Below are 22,884 nucleotides of genomic sequence, written 5' to 3' on the forward strand. Positions count from 1 at the left end.
GAACCTTTTATCCTAATATCAGTTTTACAGAGCTCTGACATGAAAGCACAAGGATTCCAACCAAAAGTCAATATTGTATCGTAATGAAAATTAACAAGGACTTGTTATCAGTAGAATTGATAAGGAAATGGGTTTCATTGTGACCTCTTTATAACATTTTATGCCTACCATTTCAAACGAAGCCCACAGTTTCTACTGAGATATGAATCTTAAGTCACTACTGGAGCCACAGCCATGGCTATGGTAAAAGAACCTCCTCCCCAAACCCACTCTATTTGTACTGTGCTGCCTACTTCTTTTTTCACTTGTGAACTGATTCTGAACGACACTGCTCATCTATGACACAGCACCTAACAAGGACTCCACGTTCAAGTGGAAGAAGCACACAGAGAGACAACCAGTGAGTTCTCAAGGCCAGAGCCGGAACCAGAGCTCACTGCCATGATTCAGCAGAGGGGACAGAGAGTGACAGAAGCCTGCACAGCTGGAAGGTAAAAAGACTACTTCTTACGCTCTTTGTCCTTCCTCATGTTGGCGCACAGCTGAGCCTGCACATTTTCAGAGGCAGCCTTTGTTTTACAGAAGTCGATGATTTCTTCTTCCAGTTTTCTTCTCTCTCCTTCAAGCTTTATTATCTCCTCTTGTTGAAATCTTTTAAGGTGCTCAAACTTGTCCTGCAGCTGTAAGACAAATGGGCAGTCATGACCCAAATCCAAGTGTTACAGAACAGCTGAAGAACAGATTGTCTTTTCCTGAACATCAAACAATATTTAAAGATTCATTATATTTTCATGAGTTTTCATATGTGTAATTCTTTTGTTGATTTTAAAACTGAATATGCTTTCACTAAACCAAGTGATGCTATGAGGCTGGGGGTGTAGCTCAGTCAGTAGAGTACTTACCCCTTCCAGCCCATGCACAGGCCCTGGGTTCCATCCCCAGCACCATTAAAAAAAAAAATTCTATGAACAAAAATTTTTAAACATTTTCCTTTTTCCTAAGAAAGTATATGTTCTAACTCTTTTATTCCACAGGGTCTCTTTGGTGAAATTGCTAAATCTAGGCTCACAGTCTGCACAAAATCCTTGTAGACTACCAGGTGCAGAGGCACACACCTGAAATCCCAAAGGCTTGGGAGGTTAAGGCAGGAGGATCACAAGTTCAAAACCAGCCTCAGCAACAGTGAGGCGCTAAGCAACTCAGTAGACCCTGCTCTAAATAAAATACAAAATAGGGCTGGGGATATGGCTCAGTGGTCGAGGGCCCTGAGTTCAATCCCCAGTACACAACAAAAACAACAAATCCTGTAATCCGAAAGCTAGCAAAACTCATTGCTGGCAGAGGAAGGAGAGTGGGGCTCCATCCACTGCCCAGGTTCGCCTGTGTGTGCACCAAAACCTCCACGTTGCACGTGAAGTGCCCCCTACAAGCAGGAGAGGGTGTGGGCTGCTGCGAAGAGCCAGAGCCAGTCCCCCAGGAAAGCCAGGGCCACATGGACCCAGGCCAACCAGAAAATGTCCAGAACCACCTCCCAAGGCAGCAGAGGAGGATGGTCAGAGCATTGCAGCCAACCCTGTCCTGCCATGATTCCACACATACCAGAAAGCTCCAGTGCACAGAGACTTCTGCCTGAACCAGAAGGGGAGGCAGCAACAGGACTGAGGACAGCACAGCCCCCCAGTGGCCACCATTCCTGAGGCCCACAGAGCAAGGCCCAGAACCCCCTGTGCATAAGCTGGGTAAGGAGGAGGACAGGGTAGCACCTGGATGGACACACCACAGTGGCTAAGCTGATCCCAATGTGGGAGAACAAACAGACCCCCTCAGTGTGATGCTGAGATGCTGCCTCTGGCCCAAGGCGGTAGGGACCTGGACCGACCATGGCCTCACAGCTGAAGTGCCTGAGGAAGCGCCCTATGGGCCTCAGCAGAAAGTATGTGCAGCCTCCCCACAGGTTTCTGTCCCACCTGTGTTCTTCTGAGTCCCCCTGCTTGGCTTCCTATGTCCCCTTTGATTTCCTAATTCTGTGTAATCTTAAGCATTTTTAAATTCAGTCATTAGGTTTTTCTCTTTCCTTCTCTCATTTGCATACCTTCCCCTTCTCTTCTTTCTTTCATTCTTTTCTTGATTTTTTTTATATCCCACTTCCTCCTCTATTTTTTATAGAGTTTAACCCTAATTTTACTTTCTCTGTTATCTAATTTTTAGCACATTCTATATAATCATTCCACTTTTCTTCTCTTTAATTAATAGAGTGGTAGAGATAATTTTAAATACACTTTAAAATTTTTTTAAATAAGCTTTTACTGTACATTGACATATACTCTGCTTTGAAGCTATAGCTATTGCTGATGGTTATTCTCCCAAAGCAGAGCTGAGAATTGCACACAGCACTTTGAACAAGCTGAGTGGATGTGCTGAGGTTAAGATAAACCTCCAGTGGCAGGGCACATTTATGAGGAGAAAGAAATTCACGAAAAAGACCATCATCTAAAAATACTAAAGACATCCATCCCAACATAAAAGCAAATGTCAACATCAAAACACAGACAACATGAGAAAATAAGGTGATGACTCCAAAGTTCAAACTCCAAAACAATTAAATCCAGATATATCCAAGTTGAGAAAATTTTAGACAAAAAATTTTTTAATTGTTTAGCTTCCGCATATCAGAGAAAACATTCAACCTTTGGTTTGGAGGGACTGGTTTATTTCACTTAGCTTGATAGTCTCCAGTTCCATCCATTTACCAGAAAATGCCATAAAGTCATTCTTCTTTAAGACTGAGTAACATTCCATTGTGTATAGATACCACATTTTGTTTATCCATTCACCTATTGAAGGGCCTCTGGGTTGGCTCAATAGCCTAGCTATTGTGAATTGTGCTGCTATAAACATTGATGTGGCTAATGGCAGAAAGATCAATAGAGGAAAGGAGCAAGGGATGGGGGGAGGGGAAGGAGAGGTACTGGGGACTGATTTAGATCAAGATATATTTCTTTTTTATTGATTTTATTTTTTTAAATACACGACAACAGTGGAATGCATTACAATCCTTATTACACATATAGAGCACAATTTTTCATATCTCTGTATATAAAGTATGTTTCAAGATATATTTCATGCTTTTGTAATTATGTCAAAATGGATTCTATTGTCATGTATAACTAAAAGAACAGATAAAAATGTAAATAAAGAAGAAATTTTTAAAGTTGATTGTTTAAATCATCTATGAATTGTTTTTTAAAGTCTAAGGATCAAACTAAAGGAAAAAAATACAGGATATAAAAAAAAATCTGAATAATGAGGTAGATACTCTGCACTGGGGCTGGGGCTCAGTGGTACAGCACTTGTTTAGCATGTGTGAGGCACTGGGTTCAATCCGCAGCACCACAATAAAAATTTAAAAAACTAAATAAACATAATAAAGGTATTGTGTCCATCTACAACTAAAAATATTTTTAAAAAGAGATAGCTATTCTGAAAAAGTTTTTAAAAAGCTAAATAGATGGACTCACTGTCAAGGGCATCTAAATACACAAGGCTCTCTGGGCAAGTGTGAAGCAGTTCATCATGACTTTAGTCTGTACATCACTTGGCATTTTTTTGTTTGTTTGTTTTTCTTTGTAGTGCTGGGGATCAAACCCAAGGCCTTGTGCATGCAAGGCAAGCCCTCTACCAACTGAGCCATATCCCCAGCCCTCACTTGGCATTTTCTACCAAATTTATAAAACTGGGAGGTGGGAGAGGAGGAAGAGGACAGGGAGAGGGAGAGAAGGACCACCACAATTAGCAGCAGGAGGATAACAGCAGAAGAGCCCTATGAGTTTCTGAAATCCATAGACGCATGCCTCTTCCTGGAACTGACATTAGTTATCTTCAAAACTGCATCCCATGGGCACAGTGGTGCATGCCTGTAATCCCAGAAGCTAAGGAGGCAGAGGCAGAAGGATTGTGAGCTCAAAGCCAGCCTCAGCAACTTGGTGAGGCCCTGAGCAACTTAGCAAGACCCTGTCTCAAAATAAAATATAAAAAAGGGCTGGGGATTGGGGTTCCATGGTTAAATTCCCCTGGGTTCAATCTCTGGTACAAAAAAAAAAAAAAAAACTGCAGCCCTTGACAGTAACTCACTGGTCACCAAAAACCTCAAAGTACCATTTGCTGTCTCACAGCACATGGGCTCAAAGTGGCATGGTGTCATTGGTACAAATATGTCAAAATAGACTCTGCTGTCAGATATAACTAAAAAGAATAAAAACTGTAAAAAAGAAAAAAAAGACATGGGCTCAATGCAAAAACTACAGTATTACCCAAGAAAAAATCTATTTTAAATCCTTGAAGCTCAATTAGGAAGACAGGGACCTCAAAAGGCGAGCATGGCAACTGCAGAGAGCCCCACAAGGACAATGCCTAGCGGTCTCACAGGGGAAGCCACCAAGACAGCCCCCAGGAGCAGTGCTCAGGGGATCCATGCAGTGGAATGACCCCCAGCACACAGAATGCAGGCTCCCAACACTCAGCTCCACCACGGGAAAGCCTGAGGCATGAGGACCCAACTCATGAGAGTCCTGGGTAAACTTAGCCCAGCACTGCTAGGAGGGTGGTGCCGCCTGGGACCTGGAGCGCAGGAAATATAAATGGGAAATTCTCAAGATACTTCAGAAAACATAGAGTTACAGGCTGTAATTTTGCAAAGGCTATATTCAGACTCTATATAGTGGATAGCCAATTGTTGAAGAATAGCAAGTTTCCCCCGAACATCAGCCAATCTCCTGAGATTATCCTCAACTTAATAGTATACCTGAAAATGAATACAATTGCTATGGAACCGGGCAGTACTTGCCTCTTTTTCAGCATCTTTAAGTGTTGTTTCTTTCTCCTTTACTCGCTGCATGAACCTGTGTTTCAACTGCTTTTCCTCTCTCTGGCATTGATCATAAAACTCTTGTCTCTTGGCTTCATATATCTCTTGAAAACTAAAAAGGAATGCTTATGACTTATGTTAAAATTCTCTTATAAATGAGCATGTTAACAATATATCTGCATTTCAGGTCCCATGAAATATCATCCTCTCATATGTAGTAACACAAAATGAACTTTCCATACACTGGGATGACAGGAGTGAGACATAATTGTTGACACAGTGTGCATGTTCTGGGCAGAGCAAGCCAGCCACCACAGCTGTCTGGAGTCAGAAGGACTGCAGGCTGGAGGCCACGCTGGGTACTTAGCAAGACCCTGTCTCAAAACAAAATTTACAAGAAGAGTTTGGGGATGTGGTTCAGTGGCAGGGGGTGCAAAACCGTCTCAGGGGTGTACACAAAGAACAGCAGGGTGTTGAAACACACAGAACTGATTTCTTACTCCCTCCACTTTCCATTATATCAGGTTCTTTACATCTCTTGACAAGAAAATTTAAGAAAACCTCTAAGATATGAGGCTGTGTTGAAAATAGTTCAATTAAAGCAAGAAATCACTTAAAATATCATCTGCTGAAGATGGTTCAATTTGGGTTCTCTTCAAGGAACCATGACTGACTCGATGACAAGACGACTCAGGGACTCTGATAACCCAGCAGTAAGAGGGTCACTCCTCTCCAACACAGCTGAACACTGCCCACGGGCTCTTCACTCTGGACTGACAGGTCAGCACATTGCTGCCTTCAACTCTTTTCTCCCTCAATTCATCTCAATATCCTTTGCCAATTTTCATCAATATTGTCAAATCGCTGAATCTGTTTTACATAAATACAAACATTCAAATACAAATTCCAAGTGCAAAATAAAGGTTTTCCTTGAATACACACCTTAATATTGGCACATTGGATGTGTTTCAACATGCAAATGATCCCTTTCAGGAGGCTGCCCCTTCCTCTCCCCCTGCATCTCCCATTCTCACCTCAGAACAGCCCAGGATGAGAGGAGCTTAGCACTGCTCATTTCTAATAACCATGCTCTGTGTGTTCAGGGGTTTCCTAAGTCACGTGTCCAACTGCCATTGCTGGGTCTGTGCTCACCTAACCGGCTGGTTGTCAGGTCCCACGTCTGTGAAGCCCATTTTCTGCAGCTTGCGGCATCTGTAGCATTCATAGTGATAGAAGTGGGTCTGATCCTTCAGGTCCTCCATGTTGGTGCAGAGGAGCATGTCCCGCAGCTTCACGAAGTCACAGTGGTTCTCGTTTTCCACTAGCCAGGAGAACAACAAATCCAACCTCACCCACTCAATCCACGCTCACTCATTGGCATTGGTAAAGCATTGTTAGATAAATTCATGCATGAAAACCACTGTAGCAACAGAGAAGTGACTAATATTATTAACAGTTATAATTATTTGAACCATGGGCTGGGGATGTGGCTCAAGCGGTAGCGCGCTCGCCTGGCATGCGTGCGGCCCGGGTTCGATCCTCAACACCACATACAAACAAAGATGTTGTGTCCGCCGATAACTAAAAAATAAATATTAAAAAAAATAAAATAAAATAATTATTTGAACCATGTAACTGGTTAAATTAAATGACTAATTTGGGCATGGTGGATAGAAAGATCAACGAATTAGCTTTAAATTCATTATAAGAATAAATAGAGGCTGGGGTTGTAGTTCATGGGTACAGCACTTGCCTACCACATGTGAGGCACTAGGTTCAGTCCTCAGCACCACATAAAAATAAATAAATAAATAAAGGTATTGTGTCCATCTACAACTAAAAAAATAAATAGGAATAGTAAAATAACAAGTGATGTTGACATATTATACAGTTTTTCATTAATTATGGTATTATTATTCTACAAACTACCCTCAAGGTTTTTCACAGCTAATTGTCCAGTAATAAAATTCACTAATGTATATAGTTTTTAAGATGAATTCTTTAATTTAAAAAAAAAAACCCTTAAAATTGTACAGGCTTTTGGTATTAAACTCCATTTATACAACACATTTATAAGACTGCATGAATCAATGTCCAAAATCAATGAATAACTTCAAATGACTCCTTTATAGTTTTTTTAACTAATACATAAAACTATAAAAGTTGTACATATTAATGGCATGCCATGTACCAACCAGCACATGTACACATTGTGTGATGATGTTTAAAGCAGGTTGAACATATTTATATCCTCAAATATTTATAATTGTTTGAAATTAAAACTTTCAAAATAGTTTCTTCTTGAACTTGAACTGTGTAGTACACTGCAGATGTCTGAAAGCACCACATTTTGCAACTTCACACATCAGTTTCTTGACACCAAAGGACAGTCAGTGCCCACTGATAAGCTTCCCCACCCCCCACTGCACTCAGCTGCTATGGATCAGCAATCTGAATTCCACATGAGTGAGGTCATGTGGCAACTTTCCTGCACCAGACCTTTGTTCTTGGCCTGAAGATCTCCACTTCCATCCACGTTGTTGCAAGAGGCCAGATTCCTCTTGTGTGGCCAAACTGTTCCATTGTATATTTGTTACATTCTCTCTATCCATTCATCTATTCATGGACAATTAGACGATTTCCATTTCTAGGCTATCATCACCAGTGGGACAACAGGCAGGGAGTGCAGGTGCCTCTACCAGATGCTGACTTCTCTTCTCTTGGGTGAATATCCAGCAATGGAATTGCTGGGTCCTCTGGTCATAGTAGTGTTAATTTTTTCAAGAAAGCTCCATACTGCTTTATGCAATGGCTTGTAATATCACCTTGTGATTCTGAATTGCATTTACCTGATAGTTAGAGATACTCAGCATTTTTAATTAACCTACTGGTGGTCTGTATGTCTTCTTTGTAGAATATCTGTTCAGATCTATTGCCCATTTTTACTCGGGGTGCTTATTTTTCTGCCAGTGAGTTTTGTAGAGCCATAAATATTGTGACTATCACCCCCTTGTCTGATGTGAACACATTGTGGACACTTTCTCCTACTCAGCTTGTCTGTGAACTCTGATGGACGTCTTCTTTCTCTGTGAAGATTTTAGTTTTCTGCTTGTGTTTTCTGTGCTTTTACCCAGGACATTGCCCATTCCAATATCCTGAAGCATTTTTCCTAATTTTCATCTAACAGTTTCACATTTTCAGGGCTTAATCCATTTTTAGTTGATCTTTGTAACTGTTGAGAGATAGTGGTCCAACTTCATTCTTCTGCATATGAATATTCAACTTTCCCAGCACCATCTAGTGAAGACTATCCTTTCTCCAACAGACAAAAATCAGCTGGAGGCAGACACACAGATTTAGCTCCAGACTCTCCATTCTGCCTCTGTGGCCATGTGTCTGTTTTCATGCCAGCAATGCACTGCTTTGATTGTTACAGCCATGCAGGGCATCTTGAAGTCACATAGCATAACACCTCATGCTTTGTTCTTTTGTTCAAGATTGCTTTGGCTATTGGGGCTTTTTGTTTTTGTGGTTTCATGTAAGTTTTAGAGGTTTTTTTTTTCCTAGTTTCATGAAGAAGGCCATTAGTATTTTGATAGGGATTGAATTAAATCTGCAAATCACTTTGGGTATTGCATACATTTCAATAGCACCGATTCTTCCAATCCATGAACATGGTATATCTTTCCACTTTCTGTGGCTTCTTTGATTTCTTTTATTAACCTTTTATAATTTTTGCTGTAAACACCATCCACCTCCTTGGTTAAATTTATTCCTAGGTATTTTTATCTGTTTTAAATGGGATTGTTTCCTTGATTTATTTTTCAGACAATTCACTCTTTTTAAAATGTTTTAATATATATTTTTAGTTGTAGGTGTACACAATACCTTTATTTTATTTTTATGTGGTGCTGAGGATCGAGCCCAGTTCCTCATGCATGCTAGGTGAGTGCTCCACCCCTTGAGCCACAACCCCAGCCCAATTCACTCTTGATGTACAGCAATGATACTGTTTTTTATGTTGATTCTGTATCCTGAAACTGTGCTAAATTTACTTATTTTCTGTTTTGATGGAGTTTTTTAGCTTTTCTATACATAGGAAAATGTCCTCTGCAAACAGCAACAACTAACTTCTTTTCCAATTTTCGTGCCCTCTCTTTCTTTCTCTAGAATAAGTGCTCTGCCTGGGATTTCTATCACTGTGTTGAAAAAAAAAAGTGATGAAAGGGATATTTGTGTCTTGCTTCAGATATTATGAAGAAAGCCTTCTACTTCTTTCCATTCAATAAGTGTTAGCTGTTGACTTATTTATAAATGCCTCTATTATGCTGAGATGTGTTCCTTGTATGGCTACTTGGCTCAGTGTTTTTACCATTAGGAAGTGTTGGATTTTATCCACAGGCTTTTCTGCACCTATTGACATAATCCTGTAGATCTTGTCCTCCATCCTGTTGCCATGGTGTATCATGTTTAGTGATTTGTATGCATAGAAATATCCTTGCATCCCTGGTATGAATCCAAGCTAATAATCTTTTTAATGTGCTATTGGATTTTATTTGCTAGTATTTTGTTGAGGATTTTTACATATATGTTCATCAAAGATATTGACCTCTAGGATTCTTTGTTTAAGGGCAACGATCTCTTTAAAATGCTTTATAAATTAAGTGGTAGTTTAGGTAACATATTTAAATAGTAGTACTTAGGCTTCTGAATGATTCCCAGCATTCTGAATGGGGTGATTTATGCAGAGCAAGGGAAAGCTAATATGTATGGAGTAAACATTAGGGTAAACAAGGAGATGATGCCCATTTTCTATAGTTTGGCCTAAAGCACAACCTAGCAAATTTCTATGAAAATGGATCATAGTCACAGTAAGAATTGGCTTAAATAAAGGAGAACCTGTTTTTCTCACTAGTAAGCATTCATTTACAGCCAGCGAGAGTTGCCAAGACTAGTTCAAGTACAAGCAGTTGAGACCACGTTGCACACAGGGTATGTGACTTCACTCCAGATCTCCCCTCCTTCATGGTGCTTACCTTGCAAAACTCCCCAGGGGTAATGACGGCCTCTCACCATCCTTTTTCCAACTTTCACCTCATCTATACTCCCCACCACAGCAAATGGGAGCACTCCCTAGAAAAGAAGAATGATACAAATTGAATTCTCTCTTAACAGCACTGCTTACTATTTTGCTCTTTTTGTTATGGAAATAGCAAAGATGAAAATATCACAGAAATCAATCAAACAAGGGATATACCTTGCATTCTATTTTAACACTTAGCAGAAAATATTTGCTAATTGATTTCTGAAAGACTTAATTTCAGGATGTTCAAACAATTGAAAACCATCTTTTGTTACCTAAAGGAAAACAACCTGCTGTGAGCAACACAACACTATGTACAACTCCGTGAATTCTAAACATGATTTGGAGCACAAAGGACTGCTCGAGATCATGAGAATCAGAGGGGGCCTGAAAAATAAAGTGCAATTCATGGAATATCTGAGAGGATGATGAGCAGAGTAAGAAGGACAAATACAGGCAAAACGATTCTGGAAAGTACGCAAGATAGACTTGTGGTCACTTAGATGTTATATAGACAGATATGTCTACATAAGAATTTTGATTTGGGGCTGGGGTTGTGGCATGGCAGTAGAGCGCTCACCTAGCACATGTGAGGCCCTGAGTTCGATCCTGAGCACCACACAAAAATACATAAATAAAATAAAAGTTTTAAAAAAATTTTGATATAAGGGAAATTCCTATGCTTAAAATTATTAAACATTGGGTTAAAGATGTAATACTTAGCATTAGACTTTTAATTGGTCATGATAAAAATCATTTCCCATAATTGAGTTCTCAGAGGTGTATATAACACAGGAGAGACTAAAATTTTCAAGATAAGTCATAAAGAAAAATTAACATAAAATAAGGGAAAATTTTTACATTATTCAGCTGTTCAATCAAGAAATATGTTTACCTTAAGTATTTTAAAATTAATAGGGTATGAAACATATGAAAAAAAATGGAAGAAAAAGAACTAACATCTATCAGTCGTCACCTCATAGTCTAGACCCTGTCAGCAAGGTTCTTCACAATGATTCTGACTCGGTAAAGGACAAGTTAATAGTCTCTGGAAAGACAGACAAATTGTGTAGAAAAGCTAAGACTGTCTCCAAAGTTTACCTTTCAAATATTAAATAATATTTTAGATATTTACTCACATTAATAAATTGACACAAAGAATTAAATCTTCTACAGTATTGTCCTAATATTAGAGACAATTCGGCATTCTCTCCCAGACCTGCCGCATTCCCAGTCCTCTCCTGAGGCAAAGTCCCTGCATTTGAGGAGAGGATGCTCCTTAGAACTGCTCAATCCCCATTCAAGGAATAGGTGATATTCTCTGTATGCAGCAAACAGAAAAGCCTGGGGCTGACCACCCTGGCCCAGCTCAGGGGCAGTGGCTCATTGCCTGGTGAGGCAGAACAAAGGCACTCTGACTGTTGTCCCTTCCCTCTGAGCTCCTGGTTAACACAGTGTGGCAACACTCGATAAAAGCCTAATATCCACACCCAAAACTCCAGAGCCTGCCTCAGCTACATTGCCAGAGTGGAGAATCAGGCCATAAAGCAGACAGCATCTGACATTTTCCCAAAAACTGACTTCATTTGCAGGAGGAGGTATAGAAAAAGAATCCAAAGGCACTCTTAAGAACAGACAAGAGGGGTTGGGGTTGTGGCTCAGAGGGAGACCACTCGCCTAGTGTGAGTGAGGGACTGGGTTCAGTCCTCAGCACCACATAAAAATAAGACAAAGATATTGTGTCCACCTATAACTAAAAAATAAATATTAAAAAAAAGAACAGAGAAGATAAACTTTTATTTTCTCTTCCAGAATCTCAAAAACATGAAAGTAATTAGACCTGTCCACACACCCAGGAAAGAGCTGAACAGACTAGAATCAACCAGAAGTCAGTAACCTGAAGAAAGTAGAAAATACACAAATATGTGGTAATTGAACACGCTCATGAACAATTAAAGGGTCAAAGAAGAAATCTCAAAAGAAACTATAAAGCAACTTGAGACAAGTGGACATTTAAAAACAGCACACCAACACTTATGGGATAAAGCAACAGCAGTGCTAAGTGGTAAGGTTGTGGGCGGTGAGACCATCGGTGAAAGTAAGTGTGTGTCCCGGCTGCTCCATGACCTGAGATTCAACAGCAGGAGCCCTGCTTCTCAGCAAGGTGGTAATGGAGGGCATCAGCTAGAGCTCAGCAATGGAAGAAGAATCATGGAGACACAGAAGCTGTGGAGCTCTGAATGGTTCACTGCAGAGGGGAAGGAGAAGGACACAGAGAGGGGAAAGCACTCTACCTACATTTGGCACAGGAGAACCTGTGGCCAAGAGGCAGTCTAACCTAACCCTGCAGAGGCTGCCATCAGCTATGACTAAAGTGCCTGTCTCATGGCCACAGGGGGGAAGCTGAGACGGGTGGGGGGGGGGCATTCTGAAGTGGTGAGCTGCAGCCCCCTGAGCTAGATCTGGGCATCCACAAAAAGCATTGAAGAGTCCCAGTGAGCACCTTCCATGGGGTCTATAATGTGCCCAACCAAGCCCTGTTCAAACAGGCGCAGCAAGCCCAAGCCGGGTTCCCTCTGGGGACAGAGCCTTTCTTTCCCTTTGTTTGTGGCATCGCATGCCAACAGCTTGGGCAAGGCCAGAAACTCCAGGTCTGCTCCTGGAAAGTCCAAGCCTAATGTGGTGGAACATGGGAGATGGCAGAGTTAACTCCCCCATTCCATGAGTGGAATGTTCTGGAGGTCACTGAGACCCAGACATCCAGACCAGCGTCTGCCCTGCAGCAGGGATGGGGATCTGATCTCTGGATTTGACACCATCTGGCAAAGTTCCCAGGATGCTTAGAGCCCACACCAGCCACTGGCCCCTCCTGGTTAGTGCTCCACACCAGCGTTGCCCTGGGGGCATTGACTGGTGTGTCCAGACAGGGCTCCAGCTGTGGTGCTCCCATTTGTCCTGTCCTGTTCTGGGGAGAAGGGAAGCCAAGAGCTGCTGCCTTCAGCTTCCATTCCAGGTCACTCTGCTGGCATCTTGGTGACCAACACAAACATCAGTTTTGAGGAGCCCAGCCTTGTTCTGTTCAAAGGTGTGCAGCCAAGGAGAAATGGAAAGAAGGGCAATGTGTGGGCAGAGAACCTCCCCATGTCACGGGTTCTGATCATGTCAGTGGAAACAGCCTTTCCTTTTCCTTAAGACTCTCTCCCTTTTTTTCTCTTTCCATTTTCTCTGTGTGTGTGTGTGTGTGTGTGTGTTTCTCACAGAGCTGATTGCTTTGAGGATGTGTGTGTATACATATTCATATTTTTTTATTTCATTTTTATCATTTTTCACCCATTTGTTATTTGCCTTCTTTTGACTTTGGAGAGTCAGGACTTTTCATGTGGTTTTTGTTTGGTTTTTTTCTTTGTTATTTTACCTTTGTTTTTGTTCCTCTCATTACTTTCTCTCATTTCTTCCCTCTCTTGTTATCTCTTTCTCTCTCTGTTTGCTATATTTATATTCAGGGATTTTTTTGCTACTCATTCCTTATGGCCATCATTTGCAAACTCTCCCCTTCTTTTCCTCATACCACTTTTTGAATATTTAAAACTTTGTATTTCTCAAAAGAAGAACAAACTAATACCAAAATCAGAAAATAGAACATAATTAAAATGAGAGCCAAAATTAATGAAACAGAATTAAAAAAAACATAAAGGATCAATGAATTAAAGAGTTAGTTATTTGAAAGAATAAACAAGATTGATAAGCCCTCAGCCAAATATCCAAAAGAAAGAGAGATAAGACTCAAAGGATCAAAATTAGAGATGAGAAAGAAAAAACTACCATAGATAATACTAAAATCTGGAGGATCATCAGAAACTACTCTGAAAAATGTTACTCCAATAAGCTAGAAATAAGATTGTACCTCATGATCTTGATTGTTCATCCCAGGGATTTTATGTTGTTTCAACATATGAAAATCAATAAATGTAATTCACCACATAAATACAATTAAGAACAAAGATTACATGATCATCTCAATAGATGTAGAAAAAGCTTTCAACAAAATTCAGCATCGATACATTCCAAAAAAATGAAAAAATTAAGAATAAGGCTAAATGTTACAAGACCAACATACTAAATGGAGAAAAATGAAAGCATTTCCTCTAAAATCAGGAATAAGAAAAGGATGTCCACTCTCAACTCTCCCAATCAATATAGTTCTTAAAACTCTAGCCAAATTTAGGAACAAAATTCCTCAACAAGACTCCTAAAGCACAAGAAGTAAAATCAAGAATCAATAAACGGGATGGTATCAAAGAACTAACTCTTCACAGCAAAGGAAACATTAACATGAAAAGAAAGCCTTCAGAATGGGAGAAAATCTTTTCCACTGCACCTCAGATAGAGCATTAATCTCCAGGATATATAAAGAACTCACAAAGCTTAATAACAAAAAAAAAATAACCCAATTAATAAATTTGCAAAGGAATTGAACAGACACTTACATAAGAAGAAATATGATCAGTCAACAAATATATGAAAAAGTATTCAACATCACTAGCAATTAGAAAAAAATGCAAATTAAAAATACACTGAGGGGCTGGGGATGTGGCTCAAGCTGTAGCGCGCTCGCCTGGCATGCGTGCGGCCTGGGTTGGATCCTCAGCACCACATACAAACAAAGATGTTGTGTCTGCTGAAAACTAAAAAATAAATAAATAAATATTAAAATTCTCTCTCTTTCTCTCTCTCTCTCTAAAAAAAAATACACTGAAATTCCATCTTACCCCAGATAATTGTCAGAATGTCAATTATCAAGAATACAAGTAATGATAAATGTGGCAAGGATGTGGGGGAAAAGTTTCACTTATACATTGCTGCTGGGACTGCACATTGGCATAACAACTATGGAAAGCAGCATGGAGATTACTCAGAAAACATGGACTGGAAACACCATTTGACCCAGTTATCCCACTTCTAGGTACCTGAAGGACTTAAAATCAGCAGACTATTGTGACATGGCCACATCAATGTTTATAGTAGCCTAATTCATAATAGCTAAGCTATGGAACAAACTTAGGTGCCCTTCAACAGATGAAAGTATAAAGAAAATGTGGTACATACACGATAGAATATTACTCAGCATTAAAAGAGAAAAAAATCATGGCATTTGCAAGTAAATGAATGGAGCTGGAGAATATCATGCTAAGTGAAATAAGCCAATCCCAAAAAAAACAAAGGCTGAATGTTCTGACATGTAGATGCTGACTCTCTCAATAGGTGGTGGGAAGGAGTGGAGGTTCAGCAGATTGTATGGGGTGGAGAGAGGGAGGATGGGAATGAGAAATAAATACAATGAATCTGACATAATTTTCCTATGTTCATGTATGTATACATGTATGAATACAACTCCACAATATGTACAACCACAAAAATGGAAAGTTATACTCCATGTGTATATGATATGTCAAAATATATTCTACTGTCATGTATAACTAAAAAGAACAAATTAAAATTTTTTTAAAAATTCTAGCCAGAGCAATCAAATAAGAGAAGAAAAATGAGGCTGAGGCACTTGCCTAGCATACATGAGGCACTGGGCTCGACCCTCAGCACCCCACATAAAAAATAAATAAATAAAATAAAGGCATTCTGTCCATCTACAATTACAAAAAAAATGTTTTAAAAAAAGATAAGGAAATTTAACAGAAAAAGAAGAAGTCAAACTATCTCTGTTTGTTGATGACATGATCATGTACTTAGGAGACTCAAAACACTCCACCAGAAATGCAATAAAATGGCAGGACACAAGATCAACTTACAAAATTCAATCACTTTGTTTTGCTCCAATAATGAATCTGATGAAAAGGAAAATGGAAGAACAATTTCATCTTCAATGGCCTCAAAAATATAAAATATTTAGGTGAGCGCAGTGGCTCACACCTAATTCCAGCAGCTGGGAGCGAGGAGGCTGAGACAGGAGGATCATTAGTTCAAAGCCATCCTCAGCAAAAGCAAGGCACTAAGCAACTCTGTGAGGCTCTGTCTCTAAATAAATTATAAAATAAGGATGGGGATGTGGCTTAGTGACTGAGTGCCCCTGAGTTCAATCCCTGGTACCCATATCTATATAATATTTGTATGCAATATTATATATAATTGTCATCACTTAATAAATATATATTATACATTACACATGTATAATATTTAGGAATAAATCTAATCAAGGAAGTAAGATCTCTACAATAAAAATTATAAAATACTGAAGAAAAATATATTAAAGAAGGCCTTAAAGAGGGAAAGTCATCTCCTGTTCTTGGATAGGCAGAATCAGTATTGCTTAAATGGCTATATTACCAAAAGCAACATACAGATTCAATGTGATCCTCATCAAAATATCAATAGTGTTCTTTACAGGGGTAGAGAAAGCAGTCCTAAAATTCATGTGGAAGAATAAAAGACCCAGAATAGTTAAAGCAATATTGAGAAATAAGAGCAATTCTAAACACATCACAATACCTAATCTCTAATTATGGTACAGAGATCTAGTAACAAACACAGCCTGGTGTTGGCATAAACACAGACATAAAGACCAACAGAACAGAATAGAAAACACAGTGACATAGATATAGTCATGTCATCCTTGGCAAAGTTGCCAAGAACATATGTTGGAGACAAGACAGCCTTTGTAACAAGTGGTGCTGGTGCAACAGGATATTCAAATGTAGAAGAAATAACCCCTATTTCTCACCGTGCACAAGTCACTTCAAAGTGGAGCAAAGGCCTGGGAGTTAAACCAGAAACCTGCAACTGCTGGAAGAGAACAGGCTCAACACTCCAACATGCTGGCACAAGCACCAACTTCCTTAACAAGACCCATAAAACTCAAGAAATAAAACCAAGAATCAATAAGTGGAATGCCATCAAATTAAAAAGCTTCTGCACAGCAAAGAAAACAATAATGTGAAGAGAGAGCATCCAGAATGGGAGAAAATCCTTGCCAGCGGTTCCTCTGATGGGATTAATAACCAAAAAAGAAAGAACTCAAATATTTAAAACCTAAAAGAAAAATAAAACCCACTCAAAAAAGTAAACTCTTCAGCCATTGTGAAAAATAAAATTCTGCCATTTGCAACAAAATGGATGGGACTAGAAGATACTATATAAAGTTAAATTATTATTAAGATATAGGAAGACAAGTATTACATGTTTTCTCTCAAACTAAAGGTAAAGTGGCAATTACTAGAACTTCAGGGGGAATTAGGGATTTCAAGATGTTTAATAAGGCTACCAAAATTCAGTTAGATGGGAGGAATAACTTATGATATTACACATCACAATGGGAAAAAAAGAATGAATTAAAAGATAAAGTATTATTATAATTTATCATAAAAAGAAAAATTCAATCTAAAAATGAGCAAAGGCTATGAATAGACTTTTCTCCCAGGAATATACACAAACATGCATAAGCCTATGAAAAGAGGTCTACATCTTTAGTTTTTAGGAAATGAAAATTAAAGCCACAGATGGTATCCACTTCATTCCTACTGGCGTAGCTATACTAAAATCAGACAGTGGCAATCAGGGCAAGGGAATGAAGGAATTGTAACTCCTGGTGGGATTATAAGTGGGTGGAGGTATATTTTAAATCAACCTAGCAGTTCTTCAAGTGATTGAACAGTTTCCAACAACTCTGTTACTAGGCAAAATACATACCTAAGAGAAATAAAAACATTCCCACATTACCCTAGGTATATGTATGACTGCACACATGGTGTGACACTACATCGTGTAACATCAGAGAAATGAAAAGTTTTGCAGCAATTGTGTACAATGAATCAAAATGCAATTTGCTGTCATATATACCTCATTAAAATAAATAAATTAATTTTTAAAAATTCCCACACAAATACCTCTGCACCAATGTTCATAGCAACATTCTTTTTAATAGCCAAAATGTAGAATAAACTCAAATATCCATTCAACTGATGAATGGGTAAAAATGTGATGTATTCATACAATGATGTTTGGCCACAGGAAGGAATGAATACATGCTGCAACATTGATAGACCTTTAAAACATTATCCTACGTGAAAGAAGACTAATACAAAAAGTGACATATGTGATTCCATTCATATAAAATGTTCAAAACAGAGGAATCTGCCTATGGAAATATAATGTAAGTTAGTGGTTGCTCAGAACTGGGCAGGAAAGGTAGAGCTGGGGGGTAAGTAGAAGAAGAGCTAACAGATATGGGATTTCTTTTTAAAGTGATGAAAATGTTCTAAATCTGTCAAAATGGCTGCATAGATCTGCAAGTAAACTAAATATCTCTGAATTATAGAAATTAAGTGGGTGAACTGTGTGATATTAAACTAAATCTAAATAAAGATGCTAAAAATTGACTCTTGGCAAAATTTTTCAAAATCAAGAAAATAAAACATTCCCCCAATCTGGATTTTAGAAATATATATATATATATATATATATATATATATATATATATATATATATATATATATATGATATTTCATATATATATAGTATATATGATTTATTGTCTCTGTAATTTACAGGTAATGGTCTTTTTCTAATAGTGTAACACAAATCGTACTTCATTTCCACCTTTAAAACAGATTTATTAGGGCTGGGGCTGGAGCTCAGCGGTAGAGTGCTCGCCTGGCATGTGTGAGGCAGTGGGTTCGATCCTCTGCACCACATAAAATAAATAAATAAATAAAGGTATGTGGCCACCTACAGCTTATATATATATATATATATATATATATATATATATACACACACACACACACACACACATATACATACACACACACAGAGAGAGAATTATTATTCAACAACTAGGAGCTTACAGTTGAGGAGTTTGCTTGAACGGTAGTTTCATCGTCTGATGGGAACTGATATATCTGGATGTTATTGCTGATCAATTCATTCATTATCTTACTCTTAAACTTCTGTAAGTCGTTTTTAGAAATTGTGTCTGCTTTAGCAATCAATGGTATAATGTTCACCTTCAAAGAAGGAAGACAAAATTTGGCCTTGAATATTTGTTGTTCATTCTGTAGTTTTCACAGTCTAAATCTCACAGGCTCTGGAAGTAAATCTGTGTAACTAGATAATCACTGGCTGTCAATTCTTCCTTACAAAATTGTTTCCCAAAGTCTCAATCTTATTTCTCTTTTAAACTCTTTTACACTTCCAACACATTTGAAGTTAGTAAAGTTTAAAGGATAGAATCAGATGGACTGTTTACTTTGTTATCAGTTTTATTTCTTATTAAACAGAGTTTAAAAAGAGCAAGACACTTTTCATTAAAATTGAGGAAAGGATGGAATTTCCCTTTCATCTGTCAATCATGCAATCACCTACCCCATGGATACAAATTAATCAGTCTCCCATTTTTACACACTCTTGTCCTACCTGTATTCCCCTGAAGATAAATTTGCTTATATTTTTCAAACACTACCTGAAAATAATGTGGATATTTTTTGGTTACCAAACTATAATGGCCAACTTGCACATGTGGGGGGCGGGGGGGTGTGTATGTGTGTGTGACAGAGAGAGAGTGAGAAGACCTCACTAACAAACATGTACATTTGTAATTTGCATAAAGAAATTATTTCCACGTTTGAGTTAAATTTCTGCATATTTGAGTTTGAGTTTTTACTTAAAAGCATTTTCCTACTTATATAAAATGATCACAACTTTCTTCAAGTATTTACATTCAAATAAATTTTGTAGGAAATAACAATATGAAAAATTCAAAAATATATGATATTACTGTTAAAATATCTTATTAAATCATATCTGCACACGTTAAAATCTATATAGTATAAATAAATGAATATCAGTTTTAGGTAGATTGCCTGGATTTCTCAAAGCACACCATTTTTAATTCCTGGAGAAAATCCAAGGTTTTAATATTATAACATAGATGTTCAAATTTTGGCATGGTTTCAATATCTACAAATAATATTTTCCAGAGTAAAGAGTAGATAATTGGCAGTAGATTCAAGTCTAAAGTGAAGTGTTGGAATTGTGTTGGTAAGGAAACTTGGAAAAGACATGTTGTTGTGACAGTAAATGATCCATTTATGAAAATGGAAACTTTCTATGTCAGCAATTCCCAGGTGTTCATATTCAGTGAAGAAAACACACTATGACACAGAGAACTTAAAGCCTGGAAGGGAACACCAGGAATGAACAGTCATCTTTACCCATCTGTTTAGCAACTGTACCTGTCAAAGCTAGAGATTTCCCGCACCTGTAAAACAGCCTGAAATAACAGATCACCACAGAGTTAAATATAAAATGGTGTCCTAGACTATGAATGTACTTTTAATCAATAAATTGAGGAAGATCTTAATTTCAGCAGAAATTTAATTTCTTTAACTTGATGTTATTTGAGATTACATACAAAGTTTTATCCAGACCGAACAATACTTAACAAAAGTTAAGACTTTTTTAGATAAAAAGAACCCAAATTTAGGGATTTTTCTCTGATCAGTTGGATAAAATTAAAGACACTATGTTTCACCAGAGCTGAGTGAAAAAAAAAAAAACTGATGAGATAGCTTCATTCATATATATATATATATATATATATATATATATATATATATATATAAAATCTCTATTTAAAAAATACCTTTAAATTTAATACTCTCACATAAGAATTGTACAAATAGTCAGAGGAAGAAATCAAAGTGTGGTAATTTTCCCAAAGCCACACTCATTAGCTGGGTGGGGTCAGATGTTGAAATGAAAAAGCTTTAAACCCCCACCCGTGATTTAAACCCCAGCCACTGGAGACAAGGTCACAGAAAGCTAACGAAGTAAAGCAAGTGTTTAAACCTGCACTGACCGCAAACCTGGGAGATTTATCATTTATTAATCTACTTTGATACTGGGGGTTCAGCCTAGGGGTGCTCTTCCACAAAGCTTTGTCAACAGCCCATTTTTATTTTTTCTAACTTTGAGACAGGGTCTTGCTAGGTTGTCCAGGCTGGCCTCAAACATGTCCTCTCACCTCCGCCTCTAGAGTCACTGCAATTCCAGGTGCACACCACCAAACCCTGCTGTGAACTTGGTGTATACATTACATGTCTCCCATAAGACTACAGAGTTGTATGCTGTGGTTTTTTTTTTATTCATCTAATAAAACATTTTCCACACTTTTAAACTAAACTATGAAAAACTAATAAATTGTTAGAGAATTTAATCAAATAAAAAGGGCTTATAAATGTCCTCAGTACTTTTCCAAAGCCTTGTGGATAAGCAGACTATTAGCATGAAGCCACATGTGTCCCAAGCTCTTGCTAGAAAAAGCATATCTTTTTGGCTCTTTACTTCCTTTCTGATGCACACATGGACTTGCATTCTGAATCCCCTCTGGAAATGCTTGTGTGCAGAATCATGCATGACCAGCCGCACCACTCAAAGATTACAGGATTGTTTTATACCACCACACAGTAAACTCAATTTCAAAAATGTAGGCAAGCAGACAGGATCCAAACTAGAATTTAATCACAGAAAAATGTTAACTAAAGCTTCATTTTGTGTTTTTACATACATCTCCCCTTCTATTTATGATTTTTTAATTAAATGTATACGGAACATAAAGTGGCAATTAATTAAATATTGAATTTTCTCTCCCCACTAAATGCATGTTCTGAAGCCCCAATACTCTGTACCTCAGAATGGGACTGTAATTATAGATAAAGCTTTAAGAGGTGATTAAATAAAGAGGCTGTTATGGTAGCATATAACCTGATTTGACAGATGTCCTCATAAGAAACCTGGACATAACAGACGCCAGCAGAAAGATCTTGATGATCAAGAGGCGGGCTTGCCAGCAAGAAGATGGGTTTCAGAGGAAGCAGGGCTGCTGAGGTCCTGACCGCAGGGAGGGGGTGGCCTCCGGGAAGGTGGAGCTATGACCTTCCACTGCTTAAACCAGCCTGCAGCCTTGGGGCCTGAAGCCCCGCCAACCAGTACAAACACCTTAGAACAAAAGGCTATTAACCTGCTCTCGCATGCATTCAATATGCTTCCAAATGTCATCATCTCACAATAAACCTTAAACCTGGAAGCCCGAGGGAGCTGCCCACGCACCACACCTTGCTGTCGATGCTCTTCATGGTCAGCAGGTCCAGCGACTTGAGCGAGTGCCCCGTTGGAGAGATGAAGTACAGGCACACGTGCACGCGGGTGTCGTGGTACTCGAAGAAGGAGCGCTTGATCCGCAGCTCCTCCTGAAGGAAGGCCTCGAACTGAGCATCTATGTAGTCGACCACGGGTTGGTAGCTAAAAGACAGTCATTTAGATGCAGGATCACAGAGGGAACCAACCCGATCTGCTTTCACCAGTTCATAAACAGCATGTACTCTAAATCCTATGCTACCTTATGCATCCGTGAAGAGGAGTCGGCTGGGGCAGCCCCAGGGGTGTGGCTAGGTTGTACAGGGCAGGGCAGGGGAGTCCCTGAGCTCCATCCCCAGCTTCAGAAGATGAAAGAAAAAACAATTCCATGCCAGAAACAGGACCCGTGCCTTCCATTGCTTAAATTGAAAAACGATCTATTCAATGCAATCCCAATCAGAAACAAAATTTTTATATGTTTATGTACACAGAAATGCAAAACAGCCAGAATGCCAAGACACATGGAAGAAAACTGAGACAGTCTCCAGACATCCGGTGGTCTTCCGAAGCCAAAATGTTACCCAGTGTGGTTGGTACCAAAGAGGATGAGATAAAGAGGCCCAAGGAAAGACAGCTTGGATGTGACAGAACGGGATATGTCCTGACTGAAATAGCTTTTTACACCTGCAGAAATACACTGAAAGAGCCACACTTGCTGTATGGGGAATTTAAGAGGGCAAACTAAGTAAATAAACCAGGGTGACCCAAGTAAGGAGGGAGGGAGGTGCTGGGA

General features: G+C 38.8%; 1 protein-coding gene across 2 annotated transcripts in view; it reads right to left on the reverse strand.

Annotated features, from left to right (window-relative positions):
• Positions 1-500: 500 nt before the first annotated feature.
• Septin14 (septin 14) overlaps positions 501-22,884 on the reverse strand; it is a 41,232-nt gene continuing 18,848 nt past the window's right edge. The window contains exons 4-10 of one of the 2 annotated variants that reach the window (XM_046454593.2): positions 22,070-22,256; positions 18,803-18,961; positions 17,867-17,869; positions 9,901-9,997; positions 6,017-6,185; positions 4,844-4,976; positions 501-680 (exon numbers count right to left, since the gene is read on the reverse strand). In XM_046454593.2, coding sequence (XP_046310549.1) covers positions 501-680; positions 4,844-4,976; positions 6,017-6,185; positions 9,901-9,997; positions 17,867-17,869; positions 18,803-18,961; positions 22,070-22,256 — 928 coding nt within the window. The remainder of the gene's footprint in view (positions 681-4,843; positions 4,977-6,016; positions 6,186-9,900; positions 9,998-17,866; positions 17,870-18,802; positions 18,962-22,069; positions 22,257-22,884) is intronic. The other variant, XM_046454592.2, reaches the window with a different exon arrangement.

This window comes from Marmota monax, unplaced genomic scaffold (genome assembly GCF_021218885.2).
Source record: "Marmota monax isolate L192 unplaced genomic scaffold, Marmota_monax_Labrador192_F-V1.1 WCK01_AAM20220418_F8-fsc00086, whole genome shotgun sequence".
Lineage (NCBI taxonomy): Eukaryota > Metazoa > Chordata > Mammalia > Rodentia > Sciuridae > Marmota > Marmota monax.